The sequence below is a fragment of the Cloeon dipterum genome, chromosome 3 (genome assembly GCF_949628265.1).
Source record: "Cloeon dipterum chromosome 3, ieCloDipt1.1, whole genome shotgun sequence".
Taxonomy (NCBI): Eukaryota; Metazoa; Arthropoda; class Insecta; order Ephemeroptera; family Baetidae; genus Cloeon; species Cloeon dipterum.
Genome location: NC_088788.1, coordinates 9,401,889 through 9,424,916, shown reverse-complemented (window position 1 = coordinate 9,424,916; position 23,028 = coordinate 9,401,889). Strand labels below are relative to the sequence as shown.

The following is a 23,028-nucleotide window of genomic DNA, read 5'->3' as shown; positions in this document are numbered from 1 at the left end:
TTTATGTAAACAATGCGACTAATTTTCTCTAAGAAATTTGGATTTATACTAATTTTTCTATATTTTTCGTTCTAGCCACGCAATTGAAAACGTTAAAATAAATAAAATGCATCTTCAAAACTATAGAATCTTTAAAATATCTCGAATTTTCTTTAGATACAGCAAAAATCAATATTTTTCCAGCGCAGAACTGGCAGATCGTGTTCAAGATTGTCAAGCAAAAGGAGTTAAGAGAGTAACGGAGCAGGGCCGAATTATAGAGATCCTTTGCACGTCCTAATTTTCAACTGGAGCGGAAAGGGGCCCACAGTGATGGCGGTGGTGGTGGTGGTGATGTTGTCGCAACTTTAAACATCATCCAACCTCCGCAGCACGCACTCGCCCTCTCGCATTATCAATTACTCATGCATGCGCGCTGGTGACGCCGAGGGCCTAATTGGCGTGCATATTGCACAGCTTGCTCCAACCCTTTTGTTATCGCGCAGTGCCGTCCGTCATGCTTTGGTCGTGGAAGGCAAAGCTAAATTATTATTTAGGGTCGGAATTTTCGGAAAATCGATTAATTTTTTACTGAGATGAGCGTTTGAGTAACTTTGAGACGCATCAAGAGCTCGAATTCAGAAATTTAGAGACTTTTGATATTTAATTTAATAGTTATAAAACCTTCAATAAATCCCTAAACTACTTAATTTGCAAAATAAGTTGTTTATTAATTATTTAATTTTAATATAAATTTGCTTTTTAAACATTTTCGTTTTGCAATTTTTTCGTCTATAAATTATATTTTTAATTTAAATAATTTTTTCAATTATTTATTTTGTAAATTTTTATTTAATTTATTTGTTTTGTTAAATGATATAAATTTAATTATTTTAATTTCATATACTTTACTTTGTAATATTAATTTATTTAATTTAAAAAATTATAAATTCCCCAGAAAAATAGAAGGATTTCAGTAGGATTGAATTTCAAACTTGTCATTTGTAGAATTTTTATTTTTCAAAATACCGCCAGAAATCCTACCCTTAATATAATTACTATAATCGTGGAGGCCGAAAGATGAGCTGGTTGGTTGCATTCATTTGGGTGCGGCTGGAATCGGCCCTTGCGCGCACCTGCCTGCCGCTCGTAAAAATTTTACGCCGCAGGCCGGTATTTACGGATGAAGAGGGATCAAATTTGGACCGGATTGCGCCTGGCTTGCGGGCGGCCGACTTGGCAGCACGCGTGAAATATACGCCCTGGCATGCACACCAGAGCGACCAGACACCCGCCCGCCCGCCCGACCGACCGAACGAACGCACTTCGTGCCAGCAAACAAAACCGATCGAATTCGTGCCCTAACACAATGGCAAAATCGGGGGAAAAAAATATCTGTGGAATCTGCTGTGGCAGTGGTTAACCTTGGTTGCATTTTTTTATTCGATCGGAAAATTCTTGCTATACTGAGTGTCGAATAAAATTATTATATTATTTCTATCGAGAACCTTTAATAGATCACGAAATTTTAGCATCCAGATAATATATTAATTTAGCACAATACATATATTTTTTTGTTAATAAAAATCTAAAATTTCACTCAAATGTGGAAAAAATTCAGGATTTAATTTGAATTTTTTTTCCTTTCAATATGTCAACATTTCATGAGATTTTGAATTTAAATTGGAAGTAGAAGTTTTCTATTCATGGTATAAAACGACTCAGTTTTCTAAAAACCACTTGTTAGTTTTTACCCAAATAATAGAACAATTCATAATTTTGCTTATTAAAATTTGTCTTTTGCAAATGAATTAAAACTAAAATCGTGACTTATATTTTAGCTAACGTATTCAACTTTTTCTGGGATTAAATTCACCACTTTTCTTTTATTGTTTGGTTGACCAGACCTAGAATTTAGCATTTTTCACAAACATTATATATGTATATGGTCTCGAGACTCGAGAGAGGCTGCAAACGCTTCCAATTTTTAATTTGTAAAACAAACAGCACCACCACACTATTGTGAAGAACGGCTTTTATTGTATAGTTATATATTTTTATAGTGATTTGCCTCTGGCGTTTCACCTTTTTTGAACTGCGTTAAATATTCTTTAATTTTAGATTTAAAGGTAAATTTTTTGCGGATCAGCAGATCTTTTAGCTGCCAAAATTATTATTATTATTAAATTGTTTTTATTATTCTTTGATGTATGTCTCTGCTACTTTTTAGAGTTTAATAATTATACAGTTATTCAAATTGTTTTACAGCCCTCTATTTATTTTTGGTCCTCTGGATTATCATAAAAAACCAAAAGCACTTATTACATGTGCATTTATGTGTGTGGCTCTAATGATAAGATAATAAAGCTGGCCATTATGTGTAATATCGGAAATATCTGTACAAATAAATACCAGCTGTATGAATTAATAGTTAATGATTAATTTAAAAGTTAGAGCGTTTATGCAGATTAATAATATGTTTAACACATAATCTTTGTATCCTCGATTTCACTGCCAATGAGACCCGTGCTATATATTGTTTTATTTTTCAGTAGAGAATCTATATCCTGTCAAAGAGAAATGTACCGTTGTAAAAAATGAGAGGTAAACAATAATACAATAAATTAATTATAATTAAATATACAAAAATTATTTTTTAATAATATTAAACTATATTTATGCATTTAAAGCTAAATGTTTTGAAAATTATTTTTTTTTAACTATTAAAAAATCTTGATCGCTAAGTTTTTAAAAAAAATTTATGTAAAGACAAAAAATTAGTAAGTGGGCTCTACAGCATGTTACTGATTAAAAACAATAAAAAATTTCGATCTCCGCAGCTTGAGTAATGTGCAAGCACGGTAAAAACCATTAAACATCCCTTCCCTTGGTTGGTATGAGAGAGCCTTAAATTTTTGAAACAACGTACGCAACGGGCCCGCGGCAACAAATGCGAAAAGTTTGCTGCTGCGAGCCGATAATATGTTTCATACTTTCGCCTGCACCCTATCTCTCGGCGCGTGAGAGCACATTAATTATGGAAACACTGGCTACAATAACACTCCTTCATACCGTGCGCGCGTCAAGTTGCACTTTTTCCAGGGGGGGGATGAGCCATTAGCCGATGATTTCACCCCCGCCGGCTAATAAATCGACGGACACGTCGCCCCGCTAATGCAGACAGGTCAAAGAAAAGGCACTGTCCGAGAGCAAGAGAAATTGCACCGTTTTCTAAAGTCCACTCCCAAGGCTTTGATGGCCTCGATTTGCTTTACTAACACTTGGCTTTTCTTGAACAGAAATCAAACCGGCCAAAACATCTTCTGAGGTGGAGAAAAACTAAGGAGAAAATGAGATTTTTTCCTCAATAAAAGGAAACGAAATAATATTAGAAAAGTATTCCATGAGGAGCTAGTTTAAAATAGGAATCAGAGAAAAATAGTCTGAATGAAATAAAGATGGGTTTTTTACTGTTGAATTATACAATAAGTTTCATGAGAGTGGGCATTACTGCGAGAATAAGGACACCCCTTCAGCATCAACAGAAACCTATGATATCTTTTGGTTTAAAAAGGTTATATTAAAGATCATAAAGCCAAATATTTTCTCATTTGAAAACATAAAAAATTATACAAGCTCCCCTGCGTAAGTTCTTTGTTTATTTTTTTAATTCACCAGTTGGGTAAGCCCTTAGTGTTTGAAGCCATCGTACACTTTCGATTTTATGGCACTTCCGCTGTGATTTTAGACACAATCCTGCCAGTGCGAATTGATCACTTAATATACTTTCTTTTGACGCTATGAAAACCAAAATCGGCTAAGCCAAAACGATTCTATGGCGAATGGCTGGACTGACTTTTTGTTTTCAGCACGTCTAAAGAAAAAATTCTAGAAGCAGAATGCACAGCAGCAGGATTGAGTCTGAAATCGCAGTGAAAGTGCATTAAAATCGAAATAATACGGTGGCGCCATCTGTTGGTTTGCTTTGAACACTATGGGCTTTCCCAACTAAAGAATTTTCAAACGAAATATTTACAAGAGATCAGATAAACTATCATGGATGATCTATTTCAGAGCTTTTTCATTGAATATCTATTTCATATAGCTGAATGAAATTTATTTAATTTAGAAAATTATTTTAATGTACACTGAAAACTGTAAAATTTGTCGGTAGTATTTTTTAAAGTGGAATGATACTGGGCAACAATTGAAAATAGTAAAAAAGGACCTTCCTACATTAAAAATTCAAATTTTGCCAATTTTCTCCAAAATTTACAGTGCTTGAACACATTTTCTTAGCATAGTCCGATTCCTCTCGTCGAGATCTGTCCAACGGTGTATGCAACTCACTGGGGAAACTCTTGGTTTGGAAATTAAATCGGGTTTCAAGTAAGGAGACAGCCCTTTCCATTTGAAAAGCACGCTAACTTTCCAGCCAATTTTCTCAAAAAATTACAGCGCTCCTTAGGTCAATTTAGGCTTTAACTGAATCCTAAGGGACGAGTTTATGCATTGGTAACAAGCATTTTCCAGTATCATTCCTCTTTAATTAGCTAAAAAATCATCAATAATTGAAACTATTTTAAAAGTAAGACAAACTCTTCTTAAAGAATTCTTTCGGTCTAGAATTTGATTTTCAGGGTTTTTCTTGAAAGCAAACCTTTCACATGGAATTGCAGTTCGAAGGTTAAAACACTTCACCGTTGGTTATAACTGACAAAAACCAAAAGTCAGACAAGTTTTCGGGTGCAATCAATTTCGTGTGGAAAAGGCAAGCAAAAGGAAGAGAGCGGGCGAAAGTGGCGCTCAACTCGCATTTCAGGGGACAATTTTCAATTAAGGCGGCTGATAGCGAGAGTATATCTCGGCGCGGCGTTTTAAGCACCGGAGCAGCAGCGCGGCGAGGGCTGCTGCGGCGTGCAGGGTGTAGAATTACACGAGCATTAGAGTGATTGCCAGAGAAAGATATGGGCATAAATAGGCCCTCACTTTCCTCGGCCGGCCAGCCAGCATCCAGGCCAGCGTGCGGGGAAAAAGAGCGGCGAGGGCAAATTGGCACTCTGCCCTGGCGCCTTCTTTGTCGCTCGCACGTCGGCAGAAAAAATCGCGGCCTAATGTGCGCCCCGGGCCCGCCGTCTCCCTTCCGCAATTCGACCATAATCGGAGAGCGATATGATTTAGTACTACTAATTTGTCGGCAGATGTGCTCGCCGACGTTTTTACGAGCGCAAAACTTCGGTGAGTCCGCGGCCGTTCGGCTCGATTCATTGCTTTCGCCTCGATACACAATCAAGAATAGTGCACTTCTCTTTTGTTGGAGAAATTTGATAGCTGCCCACTAAGAGCAAATAAAAAAATGTACGAAAATACATTATTTTCAGGCAGAGCGCAAAAAGATGGCTGTGAAAAACAACTTTTGAAATATGTAAAAAGATTGTTACAAAACAAATTCTAACTTTTGTAGATTTCATGTGCATTTATTTAGGCTCTCGGAATATTTATTTGTATTATCTGGAGTCTCTGATAGCCATAAGGGCTCGAGTTTACCTCTGAAAATCATAAAAATTGTTAAAATGAAAAAAAAATTCGAGATAAATCTTGAATAAATTTACTTAATTTTGGGTATTTATAATTTTACCGAAAAAATTAAATGTTCTCTAACGGTCTGTTGAAATTTTAAGACGAGTTTTATGCAAAAGTAGTAAATTTGAGAAAAATTTGCTCAAGAGCCAAAAAATTGGAATTCAGCTTTCTTAATATAGACAGTGTTTAATGCTACTGTGAACTGATGAATTTTAATAAGGCCAAACAGAGACCCCTTTTGATAATTTGCAATTTTGGCAAAAATAAAAACTAGATTTCAGGACTGAACAGTACTATTTTTTATCTTCTCACTATTAAAGGCCCACTTTGACGAAAATTTTGAGCACACAAATCGATTCTTGAGGGTCGAATTAGGTAAATTTGATATTTTTTACCGACCAAAAAGTCCAGCGTGACGTGCGTAGCACACGCGGATTTTTTGCCGCCAAATAATATGAGCCTCTTGTGCGCGAACTACGCATGCGTCAGATCTGGTGGGGCGGCCGGCCTGCTGACACAGATGGAGAGGGGAAAATAAATGTGCATCTTATCTTGTCAGGCTCCCCACCAGATCTGACGCATGCGTAGATCGTGCACCAAAGGTTCATATTATTTGGCGGCAAAAAAGTTCCGCGTGTGCTACGCACGTCACGCTGGGCAATTTGGTCTGAAAAGATATCAAATTTACCTAATTCGACCCTCAAGAATCGATTTGTGTGCTCAAAATTTTCGTCAAAGTGGGCCATTAAATTTTCATAATTTTTCTCACCCCCTGGAAGCAATTATTTTTATTTGCTCAAAAAACCGGTAAAATTCGAAAAATTATAGGGTTATTACGGTTAACTTTTTATGAAACATACTTTCATTCCACTTTAAAAATAATCCACGCCACTCTACTCTCTTTGACAAAAATTGAGGCTGTACTCGAAAGTATAATTCCAGAGAGAAAAATGCCACAATTTACACTTTCTTTACTTTACGACAAAAAATCTAAAAGCACTGATATTTTTTCAGCTTTTATATACTCTTATAAAGTGCTCTGAGTTCGATGGTAAGTCGTGATTCGTGGTGTTGAAACTGTCTGTCGTGAGAAAAATGGAAAATTCGAATATGCGCTTGGATATCGGCGGGCCGAAAATGAAATCTGCTGTGAGTGAGCTCATCATGCATGCCTGTGGCAGCGGCGCTATTATTTTGGCCCGATATTGGGGCTGCGGCAGACAAAGTAAAATTTAAACGCCCGTCTCGATCCTTGCATAATATAACGGGACGGCGCAAAAAAAGATTCGCCTGCTCTGTCGATATTGCATTATAGATGTGCTGTTAGCGAGGGAAGAGGCAGCGGGGACGTGACAAAACGGACAAATATTCCTCCCACCGCTAATGGCATATCCGATAGTCGAACAATGGCCCATTCAATTTGCCACGCGCTTTGTTTTATCCTTGACCTAAATTTCGACTGCACAAAGATACACGGGCGCATTGTTTGGATGGAAATTAACAGAGGTTGTCTTTCTCTGCAGGGAAAATAGGTCAAGAACAACGGATCGGGAAAATAATCAGATATGATTGATATTGCAGGTTGAGTCGGGATTTTATTGCGCATTAGCAGAGCAACCTCAAATTGCTGGAGTTGTAAGGAATATCAAGAATACAAAGTTTTTTGATTTGAAAACACTTTAAAATTAAGGTTGGAATTAAAGTAAAGTTTTATACACAGAAAATATCTCAATAATCCTTTTTTCCTTTACTTGGTACCTGAAATACTATTTTAAAATAAGGAACAAGCTAAAACTTTCCAAGGTTGCCATTCAAATATTTGAAAAAATAGGCTAAACATGTGGTGATTTTATTATTGCAAATTCGTCCTGGTCGCGGTCAAATGCTCACCACTCAACAAACACCCAAATTTTCACTGTCGAATAGATTGTTGCCCTTTTATTGCAACAAGGAAATTCGCGTTTGGTCGTTGAAAATTGTGCAATTTTTCCGCTACCAAAATTGTAAAGGTTAAATGTTGCTAAATTTCATAGAAAAGAAACCCAATGAACTACTTATGTACTGCAGTCAACAACGCAACATGTTCTTATTGTTAATTGTTGGTCTGCAAAGCTCTGGTTTGAGCTTAATTAGCAACAGATGGACGTCATGGACGAAAGATGATTTCTTTTTATTAATCGCATACATATATGTTGTAAAATTACTTTTGACACTTTACAATTGACTTTGATCAGAGATTAAGAGAATATGTCATAGTAATATATGCAATAAGTATGGTTTAAGCAGACGTGCGAACAGTTCAAACTACGATTATTATTGTGTACATTTCATTAACAACTATAATTGGTCACAATTATTTTAAAAATATAGCAAAACAAAATTTAATTTTGTAAATATTTTATTTACTTAAAAATAATTAAACTATATAAAAAATTGATACTTTTTATATTTTATTTTAAATAAAAACTTTCAATATATTTTTTTCTGTTATAGATATAAAATATCAAGTAGTGCAACTATGTATTTTAAAATTACCTTATATTTAAACTAAAAATTGTTTTAAACTTATACATGTTTCTTACAAAGCTGGTTATCAAGTAATAAATAAATGTTTGATTACATATCACCTCAACTCCTACGCTGGGACAAAAAATTGTCTTTCTCTCACGTCCCCTCCGTAACATTTGCTTGACGTGAACGAGCAGCGAGAAAATTTCAATACATTTTGCCTGCAGAACCGATCGTATCAGTTTTATTGAATCTCCGGCGCTGCCTCTGCGACACACTCACACGCGAAGCGCTTGAGCAGAGAGAGAGGACTAAATTATCGCCGGAATTATGACATTATTTCGGCGCCATTTCCGCCGAGAGCGATTCGACGGTTTAACTGTCGATACGGCGCTGTGCACGGCAATTTCCCGTCTGCATTTCCGACATGAAATTCACGCCAGTAATCCATCCCGATTGCTGATTAACTATTGGATTAAAATTGTTTATAGCAATAAAACAGGATTTTTTGTTAAGCTGCATTTGATAGATCTGCTCGGCATTTATGTTGGAAAAACTTGGCACAAAATGCTTTCCCTGGTAAATAAGTGAATAAACATTGATAAAATAAAACAACGGATTTACTCCCATTTTTAATACAGTTTTTTGTTCTTTTCCTTTCCACAACCGTGAACGGGTTGAATTAGAATACTTAAAACGGTTTTAAAGGAATCATATAGAAACTCCATTGTGTAATTTAATTATTAATGATCTTTACGCTTATATTATATCTATAATCATCGCCGCTTTGTAGGTTGATTTTATTTGGATACTAAATAACTATGGAATGCAAAATTATTTATGTAAAATTTTGTTTACAAAATGAGATAAATTTTTAATAATATAATCTTCCAAGTAAATCAAATTTTTAAATTTCAAAACAAGCTTTAAATTTGGAATAAAATAATGAAAAATATATTTAAAAAAATAAATAAATAAAATTGATTTATTTTGTGATATAAAGTATTTAAAATTTGTGTACAAATTACACATAACTAGTCTTTTACCTTGTGTTTCACGTGGTCTGTTTATGTTATAATTACATGCAGCGGGCATAATTCGTCGGCGGCAGGCAAGCAGCCCGCTTAAAAAGTTTGCGCACGCCAAGAGTTATTTCCGAGACATGTTTCGCACGACACCAGAGCCGATCTAATTAATGTTGCTAGCAGGCTCTTTGTAATTGCAGAGTAAACTCGTGCGAGAGGCAACTTTTTAACTGCGCTGAAATTTTTTATGACGGAAACTTCAAACAGTCACCGCGCCAGGCAGGATTTCGGGCGGGGGAAAGTAAAATTAGGTTTTGTCTCTCTCCATGATACTTTAACAACAACAAAGTGAGTTTGGAAAGCTCTTTTATTCTTCTCAAAGTAAAAAAAAACACAACTGTAGTTGTTGATATAACTTTCTCCAAATGAAGATGAATGAAAAGATTTGTAGAACTTTTGTTACATATTTTTCCACTTGTTGTTACTGATTTTTTTTATATAAATGAAACTTTTTACAATCTAAAATAAAATTCAGATAAGATCGATATTTGTGATTTTTTTTAAAGTCTTTAAAATATTTTATTGCTCCAGCTGATAAATCTCAATAGAGATTCGTTGAGCAACTGTTTTTAAATTTCTGAATAATATTTCTGAATCTATAAAAAACGTTTAAATTAGCTGACTGGGAATGTGTGCCCATATTGTTTATTTTTTAACCAGATGATAGTTTAAAAACAAAAGTTTCCTCCCTTCAAGCTGAATTTTCTCGGTATGAGTGGTTAGCGAGTTAATTGCTTTCAAAAAGAGATCTATTTTCGCGCGGCGGAGGATTGAAAACGTTATGATGGTTATTATTACACTGTGGTAGTGCCGATTGCCTGTATCAACTTCTCACAATGAAACATAAATTATTGTGCTGAAAAAATTACTCGTAAATTGATGAAAGACTAAAATTTAAAGTGGAATGATACTGGGCAACAATTGAAAATTATTTGAATTGTTGGATGTCATAAACAATTGATCGATAAACAATTTGTTCAACAATTTGCAATACTAAAAAAGGACCTTCCTCCAATAAAAAATTCAAATTTTGCCAATTTTCTCCAAAATTTACAGTGCTTGAACATATCTTCTTGGCATATTCCGATTCCTCTCGTCGAGATCTGTAAACGGTGTATGCCACTTATTGGGGAAACTCTTGGTTTTGAAATTAAATCGGATTTCAAGCAAGGAGACAGCCATTACCATTTGAAAAGCACGGTAACTTTCCAGCCAATTTTCTCAAAAAAATTACAGCACTTCTTAGGTCAATTTAGGCTTTAACTGAATCCTAAGAGATGAGTTTATGCATTGGCAACAAGCATTTTCCAGGCTTTTGCAGTATCATTCCTCTTTAATAAAAAAAACACTAATAATTGGGGGAAATTCGTCTTGGAGGATGGAAACTTATGTGTTTGAAGTATCATCTGGTTTAAAAAGAAAATATAAACAGCATGATGAAGAATCCAACTGACAGAATTTCTGATATTACCTCTGCACCTTTATTGAAAAGAGATTTTAAAGCATAAATATTCCTTATTTTGTGTCATTTACTCTAGCCAATAAGAAACTGAGCTGATGAAAATCGAGTTTTGCAGCGTCTCGTCAGGTTGGCAAATTACGATGTCACGTTCAGCCAGCCAGCCAGTCTCGCGATTGACACACTTGCCGTATACATAATTGAAACGACATGCAGCGCGCGAGTCGATTGGAGATGCATGCAACCGGCGCAACTTTGCTGCCCGACTAAAAGCCTACGCTCGTTTGAAAGCAAAGTCGAATCGCTGCGGGCACTTTGGCTAATGCACAAATGCAGCAAAACACACGCGCCGGTTTGCCGGATAATTTGCTCCGATCATTAGCGTCAACTTGCTCTCGGCGAGCGAGCAGCGCGCGCTTTTCAAATTGCCGCCTGAATGGCTAATTTGTCCGCTAAAAGGAGTCTGCTTTCAATTGGTAAATGGATGAGACGATTCTTTGTGCATTTCGCTTGAAATCAACCTTAATCAGAAAATGTAGTACATTAATTGCACAGCTGCTTCTAGTAAACATATAAATGCAGCCGTAAGCTTTGAAATATGAGTAGTAAATGGTTTGTTAAGTATGCGTTTCTATGACTCTCTAAACTATTTTAAATAAAAACACAAAAACATAGACATCACCATTTTCATTTTAATCGAAATGATTCGTAGCTGAACATTCTCTCCATTGCAGAAAATAAATGCGAGTTGTAAAGATTCCAAACTAAAGTTAAGTATCAACAAAGTAGTTCTCAATTTTTAATTAAGAGTAAGTTTTTAATTCACTTTTGGAGTAATACTTTATAAAAACGATAAAAAGACAGGGGTTTGATTCCTTAGAAATTTTTGTAAAAGAGATTTAATATACACTTCAGAATTTAAAATTAAATAGTTTCATCTTAACTCAAATTCTAGTCAATCAAGAAATTATCCATTAATTAATATCACTTTTAATTGGTCCCTGCTAGTTCTGATTTAAATATTTTTCTCTTGTTATTTTTTCTCTGAGCCTAAATTTTCAAAATATCTAGCCCTCATTTCAATTACAGTATAATATTTAAGCCTCTCTTAGCAATTCGCGCTAAAACTCTTTTCCCGGGAAAATAAAGAGCCATAAATTCCACCAATTTTTGTTTTCCCGAATTTACTAATTTTTCTTCATTTTTCCCCCGAATATATATGATTTCACACCAGAAAATATATAAGTTTTTTAATATTTTTCTCCTTTTGTGATATAAATTTCTTAGTGCAAATTAAAGAATGAAATAAAAGTAAATGAATTTTAATTATGTACTTTATTCTTACTAACGCCGTCTGTTTTTAATTATTTAAAAATTTACATTATAAAAATGAGTAAAATCTTTAAAAATGTATATTATAATAGTTTTAAATTTTTAAATAAAATTTTAAAAAATTATTTTATTATTTAAAAGTTGTTTAAATTACAAAACTAGTTTAGCCTTTTGTTGCACGTAACATGTGTATATTATATTTTAATTTGTCAGTGACAGGCAGCTTACTAAATTTTTTTGGGAAAATGCGTAGCATCCTACGAAAAACCGTAAAACAGAGGGTTTTATAAAAAAAATTCTGTTTTTTCGAACTCTTGTTTCTTAGAATGTGATGAAAAACACGTAATAAATGGTCACTCTAATAATTTGTTTTAAATGCAAATCTTTTCCCTTTTGTTTTCAATCTGGTCTAGAGATCTGAGCCACCTAATTTTTGTCGGCTGCTGGCTAAACCTGCTTAGCCGCCTAAATCTCGCAGCTGCGGCGGCTCACCTAATATTGGCGGCTGCTGGCTCACGGCGCAACTCGTGGCGCGGCTCTGCACCCCATTTCGGAATTCTGAAATGGGGTGCAAAATCTGAAACGGGATGCACTGCACCTCTGGTCACATTAGAAAAAATTAAAAAGAAAATGCTATTAGCAACATTAAAGTTTACCTATTTTTTTTTCATTTGAGGTTTCATTTTTTTATTCGAATAATTTGCTGCTTCAAAAAACAAGGTTTCAAGGCTTGAAATGTCCATCATCACTAGATTTTATTATAATTCGTAATTTATCTATTTGATTAAAATTATCATTTGTCGAGGCATTTCATTATATTTTATTTAAAAAAAAAATGTTATTTTTCCCTTAGCTTTGGGTCCTTTCACTTGGCTCGTGTAGAATCTGGCCTCCATTTTCTCTCTTCTTAGAAAAAGTTAATTCGAAAATCCCTCATTGAGACGAATTCTTCCTCTTACTGCTTAATTTTTCCTCGTTCTCAAATTTTCTGAACTGAAAAACCAGCAGGTTTTTATTTCTCACGATATTCAATCTCCCCAAACTCTGAAATAACCTGACAACGGCCAATTTGAACGCAAAATTCCCTGCTTTTCAATTTCCCAGCATTAAAATTCAAGCCTGTATGGTTTTACCAAAAGCTCTTGCGTCTCGGATCAAATACAAAAAGGCTTTTCCGGCTCCGTTCCCGAAATTCATTCTGTTCGTTCGGTTTTGCTTTCAGGAGGCGATGCGAGCCGTAATTTACAGAGCCAAAATTGAATTCGGTGAAGTAATTCATTAGCTGCGCAAAAGCCTCTGCTGCTCGCTCTCTCATTTCGAGTGATTAGGAGTGAAAAGCCGGCGGTCGGGCTCCTTTGATTGCAAGACGGCGAAAAGGCAGCAACTGCGGCCGGCCTATTATTTGGAGATTTCATATTTGATCAGCAGGAAAGGCAGCCGGCGGGCCGTGCACGGGAGCGCGCGTGTGTGTGTCGAAACGGCCGTAAATAAGAAGCGAAAAGTCTTTTCTCAGCAAATAAAGGGTCGGCCGAGTGAAAAGGGAGCCGGAGAGAGAGAGAGAGGAAAAACTAGAGAGCCGGTCAAACCGAGAGAAGAATCTCGAGTGATAGAAATCCGAGAAAGGAGGAAAAAGAGAAGAGATGGACGCGTGACTCTCGGCCGAAAACATCGATCAAATGAAAAAAGTTGCGATTGTATCTGGTGCTGGTGGAGAGCAGGATGCCCGTCCGTCCCTCGCTCATTTCGAGTAGAGAACTTCGCACCCTCCTCACTTCCGAATTTATGGAGCGAATAAAGCAAGATCTGCGCAGTGCTTAGGACCGAGTTATTTGGTCATTTCTTCTGATCCAGTTGTGCCCTGATGACCGCAAATAAGTGGCTCCCGAAAAAAAGCACTCTCGCCAACAACTCCACGGAAAACAATATCGAGAACTAGAACAATTCTACCAATTTGTACACACACAACTTACAAAAAATTCTCCGTACGAGAACCTCAAGCTGGGAAATACTGATTTTAATCTCTCTTAGCCATAAAATACGTGTATGGTCTCCTATTAAAAAATTACAGTTTCCTTAGCTGACAATAGATGATGGTGCCACTGTTCGTTTGAAATTTCATCCGATCAAACTTTGCAGTTGCACATGTATTTTTCTTGGCTTTAAAATGATGCACTCCTTATTATTTTTTAATATGTAGCTTTTAGCTTATCAATTTTGTACTCTGATCCCAAACCATTTGAGATTAAATATTTTTTAATTCAATTTCAATTAAATTTAGGCTCCGCTATACGTAATTTTAAATTATTCTTTGTTTAAATTAGTTAAGGGGAATTATTTTTTTAACTATAGTTTTATGAACAAATAGATTTTAACACTGCCACAAACATAAACAAAATAAAAATGTATTTCAAAGTTATTTAATTTTTAAATTAAAATTTTAAAGCTCACATATTTACATCCATTTATAAAAATAAACTGCCGTTGATTCAAAGTTAACTTTTCATTGTCATACACAGATTTTGTATATTAAAGGTGAGAAAAATGTCGTTTTACCTGGACTGACGGCGCTGTGCTCGGCCACGATGAGCAGCGTGACGAACGCGACCAGGCGGCACTGCTGCTGCAACAAACGCACTCACTTGTAGTTACAAATCATTCCGTCAACAAGCAAACACAAACACACACACACACGCATTGTCACGGGGTAAACATGACGTCCAGGTCAAGCGAATATTGGGATGGTGGTGAACAGACAAATATAATCAATATATATCCCAACAAACCGCATTATGATGGTCACGTCGTGTTATACATATGAAAAGGTAAAGAATATTTCAAAATGTTTACGGATGGAATGCCAAAATGAGGAATTTTTGCAGCTGCAAATCTCTGGAAAATTCTAATTGCAAATTCATAAAAAGATCTCTCTCCGTATTCAGTCAAATCTAAATTTTTTAGAAAAATTGCATCAAAGTTAGCATGCTTTTCAAATGGTGTTGATTGTCTCCTTACTTGAAATTTGATTTTATTTCGCAACACCAAAATGTTTCAGACACCATTGGATAGATCTGCCGAGAAAATATGGTAAAAATCTCAGTAAAATTTGGTGACGTAGAGATGAACCTCTTTTACACTTTGAACACTTTTAGATACAATTCATAATTCCTAATTTGATTAACTGCGGATGAATGGCGATTCAATTCAAACTCGACAAAGCTTGACAAATTGCGAACTGAAATTCTCCAAGCACAGCAGATTGTACAAACAAAGGAGTAAATTGGTATGAGAGCAATTTTCTTCTGCTCTGCACAACACAAGAGCGTCTTTGATTATCCTATGCATTGGCACATTGCAATTAGGTGGAACGCAAACAGCGGTGGGATTGTGAGTGGTTTGAACTCCGGAGACGTCTGTCATTAGCCGCACGCTCGACGCACAAGACGTACGAGCGCCGAGCGCCGATTCCGGACTAATTATTTCGATTACTTGATCAAAGCCGAGAATTAATTTCAGCAGCTCACTGCCACCAACGCGCAATTCACTCTAGTTCAGTGCACCGTTTCCTTTCCACGACATGATCGAGACGTCGCGTTAAACTTTCTCAATATCAACAGATTATAAGCGTAATACGTACAACTCTGAAACGGAAGAGATATCTTGAGACAGCTGCACTGGAAGCTGTTCTTAGAAAGAGAGATCTATATTATTTTAAAGCATTTGGGTTTTTTTAATACTTGGCTATAGAACTTCATTCTTTCTCTCAAAATTCCAGAGTTGAATGCATTATCTCTTAAAGTGGAATGATACTGGGCAACAATTGAAAATTATTTGAATTGTTGGATGCCTTATACAATTGACCGATAAACAATTTGTTCAACAATTTGCAATAATAAAAAAGGACCTTCCTACAGTAAAAATTCAAATTTTGCCAATTTTCTCCAAAATTTACAGTGCTTGAACATATTTTCTTGGCATATTCCGATTCCTCTGGTCGAGATCTGTCCAACGGTGTATGCCACTTATTGGGGAAACTCCTGGTTTTGAAATTAAATCGGAGTTCAAGTAAGGAGACAGCCATTGCCATTTGAAAAGCACGGTAACTTTCCAGCCAATTTTCTAAAAAAATTACAGCGCTCCTTAGGTCAATTTAGGCTTTAACTGAATCCTAAGGGACGAGTTTATGCATTGGCAACAAGCATTTTCCAGGCTTTTCCAGTATCATTCCTCTTTAAAGCGGATCGATACAGGGCGACAATAGAAAATTATTTGAATTGTTGGATGCAAAAAGCAGTGGATCAATAAAAAATATTTTCCAAAATTTGCAATAATCAAAAATGGACCTTGCTACTGTAAAAATTCAAAATTTACAACGCTTGACCACAATTTCTTGGCAGATTTCGATTAGGAAAATCTTTGCTTTGAAATAAAATCGGATATCAAGTACATAAGGAGACAGTCCTCATCATTTGAAAAGAATGCTAACTTTGTAGATGCAGACACTTTTCTCAAAACATGTTGTTTTATTAGGTCAATTTTGGCTTCAATTGTGTAATTCAGGAGCCTTTTAAGTGGATTGATACACAAACCAAACAATGGAAAAATATTATAATTAATTCTTGCTTCTTATAGTAAAAACTTGAACATGTTTTTTTAGCTTTAATTATAAAGCGTTTTCCAAGGAATACATTTATTTTCTGCAATTAATATCACAATTTTGCCAGTATTTTTAAAATTGTACAACGCTTGACCATATTTTTGAGGCAGATTTTTCATCATCTTGTCGAGATCTATGCACTATTTGGGAGACTCTTTGTTGTGAAACAAAAATAAGATTTAAAGTAGTAGGGAGACGTTCCTCCATATTACTCACCATTTGAAAAACAAGTTATTTTTTCAACCATTTTCCTAAAAAATGTTACAGCGCTACCTAGGCCAATTTTGGCTTAACCTGAATCCAGAGAGTGGAATATGATTTGTCAATAAGTATTTTTCCGGGGATTTGCTGTGCCAGTCTTCTCCTGAACATAACAAAGTAATACGATGTAAACCTTTCGATTTAAACTTATTCCATTATATACTTTCCTTCAGGTGCAGGCAAGTTTTTATAGTACAAACCAATACGGATATTTGTTTCCCTTATAATTTAATATCTAATTAAAAATTAAAAAAAAACGTTTGCATTAAAAATATCAATATTAAATGTAAATAAAATAATTCATTAAATTTAATGCATTGCAAGTCATTGCAGCATAAATAGCTCTTTGCACCCTTGCATTATCCCTATTAATTAGCAAGGGGTGGGTGTAGTGGGGGTGGCTCGGGGATTAATTCACAATGGAACTCACCTGCATGGTGTGATGCGGTGGGCATTTGTTCGGCCGCCGCTACATCTGCAACAGACACCAGCAAACACAGAGTTAGTGGAACTAGTCGTGGTATATACGATATGACGATAACAATCCTATCCTGGGCACCGCCCCGCCCAGCCTAATCAACAAATCTCAACACAGAGGCGGATTAGAAATAATTAACGCTGCGACACGGTTTGCTCGCTCATTGCTTACAAACTCTCGAGGGAGGAATATTTTATGATAATTATTTCCCATCGCTTTTTTATGTAGTATTTGTGATTTCATTCGAAAATCAAGCCAAACAAAGGTATATGTGATTTCCCTGATGAGAAAGAGTGAATTTTGTTTTTGACCCGGTGAGTGAGGGTAAACAAAAATATCCCGAGCAAAATTCATTCAACCGCAAATTTTCGAGCAGGAAAGAGTAGCATCATTAGCCAAACCGCATTCATATTTTTTTCTGTTTTTAATTCCCATTTCAGTTGTCAATATGGGAAAGGGCTGCTCAAATATGTAAAGTGATCAGCGTCAACAGCAACCGACTCTGATTGGTAAGAGGATTAATTTGCAATTTAAATTGACAGCAACCCAATTTTATCGGTCTTTATTTAATCCGCAACAAACGTAATCATTTTTCCGTTCACCGCACTAAGCAAATGTTTAATAAATATTAAAAGCCAGCATCTCTGGAGAGTGTTTTCCTAGTAATAAGAATCGAGTTTGCGAGCTAATTTCGCCGGTCAGGCAGGCGAAAGGAAACTTTATTGCGAGTTGGATCATACATTTTATGGACGCGAGTATGAAAAAAGTCTAATTTTCCAGCTGCATGCACCTCGTGTGTGGAATGTGTGCGCCTTTGTTTATGAATTTTAATATCTCGTGTGGCATCTCATCATCGCGCGAGGCACTAAAGCGTGCAAATTAACTGCGAAGCGTCATGTTTCTGATGTTTTAGTTTCATCTAAAATAGAAACATGCACGCAGAGGAATCTTGCTCAGCTACTCTTTGTCTTTGCAGTGAAGGTTAAATTTCATTAAAGAAAAATAGCAACAGTAAAAGCACTAAAAACAGAACGGTAGTAAAATTTTCTATTTAATACGTTCTGCCAGTATTTAAAATAAATGTTTGTAATAATGCAGTTTAATTAAAACTAATAATTCAGTTTCATTTGTTGAAACATGAAACAAAAAAATTAAAATTTTCCAATAAATATAAAATAAAACAAATATTTAACTATCACGAATACCTGGGTGAATTTTATTTGTACTATAATTTTGTTTAATTCTATTTTTTGCTCTTTTTATCCCTGTCCGAGGACTGGGAAGGGCACGCACTGCACTGGCACGAATGCTGAAACACCGCGAACGGATAACATGGGCGCACACAGGGACCCAGCCCACTCAAGGGCCACTTGCCTCCGCACCGAGGACTTTTTTTTGAAACGCTAGACATTCGTCCCGTGAAGCCAAATCATGCGTGCTGGAAAGTTGCAAACCAGCAAGTAGCGCTTTCTACCAGCCCGTTGAGCAATTTGAGCATTTCGAGTCACTAAACTAACAACTTTTTGCCATCTCTGACATTGGGTAGCCAGTATTAGATCTCCGAACTGCTCAAATACCTCTCATTGCTTTGACACTCCTGAGAATGCCTTAAAAATGCGAGCCAACGGGCTGGTTATTCCTTAATTTGTGTTAACAATGGACTAAATTGTTAATCTGTTACAATTTTTCACGTACAAACATTTTGGTTTGCTGACAATCAAGCCAAATAATATTTTAATAACTAAACAAATGGCGTCAATCGTCAAATTTATATATCTGATTTTAAAAATATAATTATCATTCAAAGGCTGTGTTTAGATCGGAATAAATTTCAAAAAACGCTTTTTTTCTAAATATTTCTATCATAATTACCACAAAGCAAGGGAAATTAATATAAAGCGTCATAAATTTCAAATTTCCCGCGAGAGAGATATTTGACGGATAGTGTGTGCAATTGTGCAGAGAGCCGATTCGATTATTAATGGCTGCATTTGTATTCAGGCGGGTATGCGGCTGGCTGGCTCGAGTGCAGCACAAAACGGTAATTACGCGGTGGACAATTTGCATGCATTTGGCATTATGCACGCGCAGAGCCGCCGGGCGTGATATGTCACCGGTAATCGCATCAAACACACAATCATCGGACCAAATTGACGAATGCCCTTTGCTTCGCGCTCACTCGCACTCGACTCGCGGCCCGACGGCCAAATGAATGCGATCACAGACACGGAATCGATTTCCACTCGTGGCCTCAATTATTATTTTCACCACATTGCCGAGCAGAAGATGTGAAAATGGCGAAAATGGGATGGAAATCCTGTTGATGCTTTTTTGCCTAAATTTATTTGACTCAAATTTGGTAAATTGGCTTTCGCGTGGGATGCTTTTAATTACTTAAAAGGATATGGATGCTGATTAAGTACAATGTGATATGAAAATTTAATATTCACAGGTTGCCGTTGGAATTTTGTATCGGCTGCCACATTAACCATCAAAGAGAGAGCGGCCATATTGTGACGTCATCAGTGTAAAGACCACTTATGATCTGGACTCGCGCAGCTTCTGTTGCTCTGATTGTTATTCTTTGCTGGTGTTAGTTGGTTTAAATTGCATGAGCACCGAAGGAAAACCCCGCAAGCAGATGAAAAATTGATGCAACCTTATATCTCAGTCAGTCACCCTGAGAAGTGATGACGTCACAACATACTAACTGCTCATTACTGTCCAGGGCTTTTGACGGCTATATGTGGAGGCAGGTTCCAAAAATTCCAACGGTACTATGATTTTCCGAATCTTCAGTTCCAAATAAAAAATAATTCGACAAATTTTGTCCCTTAAATTTTGCAATAATCCTTTGGATTTGAAATAAAGTGCCTTCAGCCCCCTCACACTGCTGGATTACTCACGACTTAGCGCTTCTTGTGGCAAGGAGAGAAATTAAAAATCCCCCTCCACGTTTTTTCGCAATTTAAAGGTCGCTAGAAAAGTGATAAAATTCAGTTTGATGGCAAATTTGTAAATTTATGCAGTTTAAAAGAAGGAGTTTATTCCTGAGGGGAAAATGAATGTATTCAGTTGAGTGATTAATTCGAAAATTTACAGCAGGTATCATTCAATTAAAACTCACTGATTCTACTTTCAATGAGTACTACGGTTGCACCTGTTTCAAAACAATATTCACGCATTTGAAGTGTTGCAAACTTTAAATTACCAGAGCAAGCTGTTTTGTTTTCAATCTATAGTTGGGTCGCACGCAAACTCACGTCATTGTTTGAGTAATTAATTTGAGTGGAGAGTTCTGAAAGGGCAAATAATTAACTCAGCGGCGCCGAGCATTCAAAGTTAGTTCAATCACAAGCACTGTTACAAATTAGAACAGCACTCACAAAGAAATTCATAATTGAGCGATTTGTTTCCCACGTAAAGATCATTTTATTACTTAACAAAAAAAAATAGGAAATGAAATGACTCTTTGCAATATGTTTTTATAGCCCGGCCACTGAGGAAAAAGTAAAAAAAAACTATTTAAAATCAATTGAATCTCTTAAGAATTTTTAAGGATAAGCAAAAAAGGGGAAAGTACTATTATTTTAACTAACGACATTTTGAACGTCAAAATTTGTTTACGAATCAACGCACATTTTCTTAAACATTAATGACAATTATCAAAAAAAATATTAGTGTTCATATATATATTTCTCCATTCATATAGTAATTGCCCCTTAGATGAACAACTTTTCAATAAAGAACTTTAACAGATCTAGTGCAATACAAAATTGTGCAGGGACGAGCAAAAAAAGAAACAAATAAATCCGTCGCAAGCGATGACATATCCATTACGCGCGGCAGAAAGCAAATACAGCGCGCAGGTATACAGAAAAGAGAGAGAGACAAACAAACAAGGAAAGACAATCGCGAAGAAAGCCTACAGGTCTCTTTCGTCGTCTTTTCGCTCTCTTAATACGAATGTATGTGAGCGTGTAAGCAGCGCGATAAAGTAAACCGGCGAGAGGGCAAAAGCGAGTGAGAGAGACAGAGAGAGAGAAAGGGAGGGAAATAAAACACACATGACGCAGAATCCCATGGCAATTAAAGTGCCGCAGAATGGATGAAAAAAGGCACCAAAACAACGAGAGGAAATGGAGAAACAAAGTGAGCGAGCTGCGCCTCAAAGGGGAATATGGTTGTCCCATCGCATACAAAACACACGTCATTCCTGCAGAGCGATAATAGAAAACAAGCAAGGCTAAAGGAATCAATGCGTGCCTCAAAAAGGTATTGTTTTTTGCATCTGCCGCACTTGCACCACGTCTGTGCTGCTGAGTGAGCGCCTCTTGCGGCTCGAAGATAGCATAAAAGCATGGCAAATTATCTTTGGACGGAATTTAACTGTTTTTCCTAACCACTCAAAGGCTTTTTCGTTGCTTCTCCATCAGTTGAAAGGACTTTTAAACGACACCAAATGTTGAAAGATTATAATTTTCTTTTTGTGAAGCTAAATTCAGAAAATTTGAGTGCCTTTGGAATTTTTAAAATCGGCTGCCGTCCTTGTTTTAAAGCGCTGGAAAAAGAGAGCAGCCATACGTTGTGACGTCATCACTGCTTAGGGTGGTTAAGATAAAGACGATGGATAAAATATTTTCAAGGATTGTTAGGTTGGTTCTGGAAACAATTGGCAAGGAACAACAATCAGGTAGTGCGACCTAAACATCAGCGGCTTTAACATACCAATGGCGTCACAATTAGTCCGCTTTTTGTTCAGCGCTTGACTTTGCTGATTCTGAAAATTCCAACGGCTCTGCTCCGATTTTCATAATTTTTAGCCCATCAAAATGATTTTTTTCAACATCTATTTCCTTTAATCGTATTTTCATTATTCAAAAATATTTTGTGCTGGCTTCTGATCAGAGGTAAATTTTATATTTATGGAAATGAATATTTCAGACAGAAATTTCTGTATCCAAATGATGAGAAAAATTCTTGGAACAATTAATTCAACATGATTTGTTTCACAGAATGGAATTGAATTTTTGTCAAACAAAGCGAACAAATGGACACTTCAAAACGTACTTTCAACAGAAACACAGAAGCATTTTTAGGCGTAAAATACCGATTTTTCAAGTAAAGTCAACGTTCATAAGCAAAAAGTAATTAACCCTTCGCCAGCAGCAATTGTTTTGTTTTTGATCGCTTCGCTGAATGCGATGAATCGGTTTGTGATTTTACGCGATTTCACTCCCCGCGGCGTTTGATTTCCAAACAAAACCCACACTGGTTTGATCATCAGAAAATAGCAGAGTAACAAATATAACGTGTAGCGTGTGTTTGTGTCGCAAAGCGAAGAGCTGCTACATTTCCCTCAGTGTTTTCATTTCTGACCTCAGCAATAAAATTGCAATTTTGTGTTTTATGAGAGCTGCAATATACATATTTTTCTAATAAAACTTTCTCCATTGTTACTGGGGGTACACTCAACATAAACATTTTCTATGATATTAATATGCACAGCAATTTTCAACCCTGGAGATCATGTAATTGGGTCATTGAGTATTTTTAAACTAAAATGCTCTCCAATTTTGTGGTAAAATATAAACGAAAATATTTCAGACAAAAATTGATTTTTTATTTTTACCCTGAAAATGACAAATTTCCTCGGAGACCCCTGTTATTAAATTGAATTTTAATTTTA

At 36.1% G+C, this 23,028-nt stretch overlaps 1 protein-coding gene across 3 annotated transcripts in view; it reads right to left on the bottom strand.

Annotated features, from left to right (window-relative positions):
• LOC135939548 (suppressor of lurcher protein 1-like) overlaps positions 1–23,028 on the bottom strand; it is a 213,717-nt gene that overhangs the window by 160,700 nt on the left and 29,989 nt on the right. Inside the window, exons 2-3 of one of the 3 annotated variants that reach the window (XM_065484014.1) lie at positions 17,292–17,336; positions 14,500–14,563 (exon numbers count right to left, since the gene is read on the bottom strand). In XM_065484014.1, coding sequence (XP_065340086.1) covers positions 14,500–14,563; positions 17,292–17,297 — 70 coding nt within the window. In that variant the 5' untranslated portion in view covers positions 17,298–17,336. Of the gene's footprint in view, positions 1–14,499; positions 14,567–17,291; positions 17,337–23,028 lie in introns of all 3 variants that reach the window. The other 2 variants (XM_065484013.1, XM_065484015.1) reach the window with 2 other exon arrangements.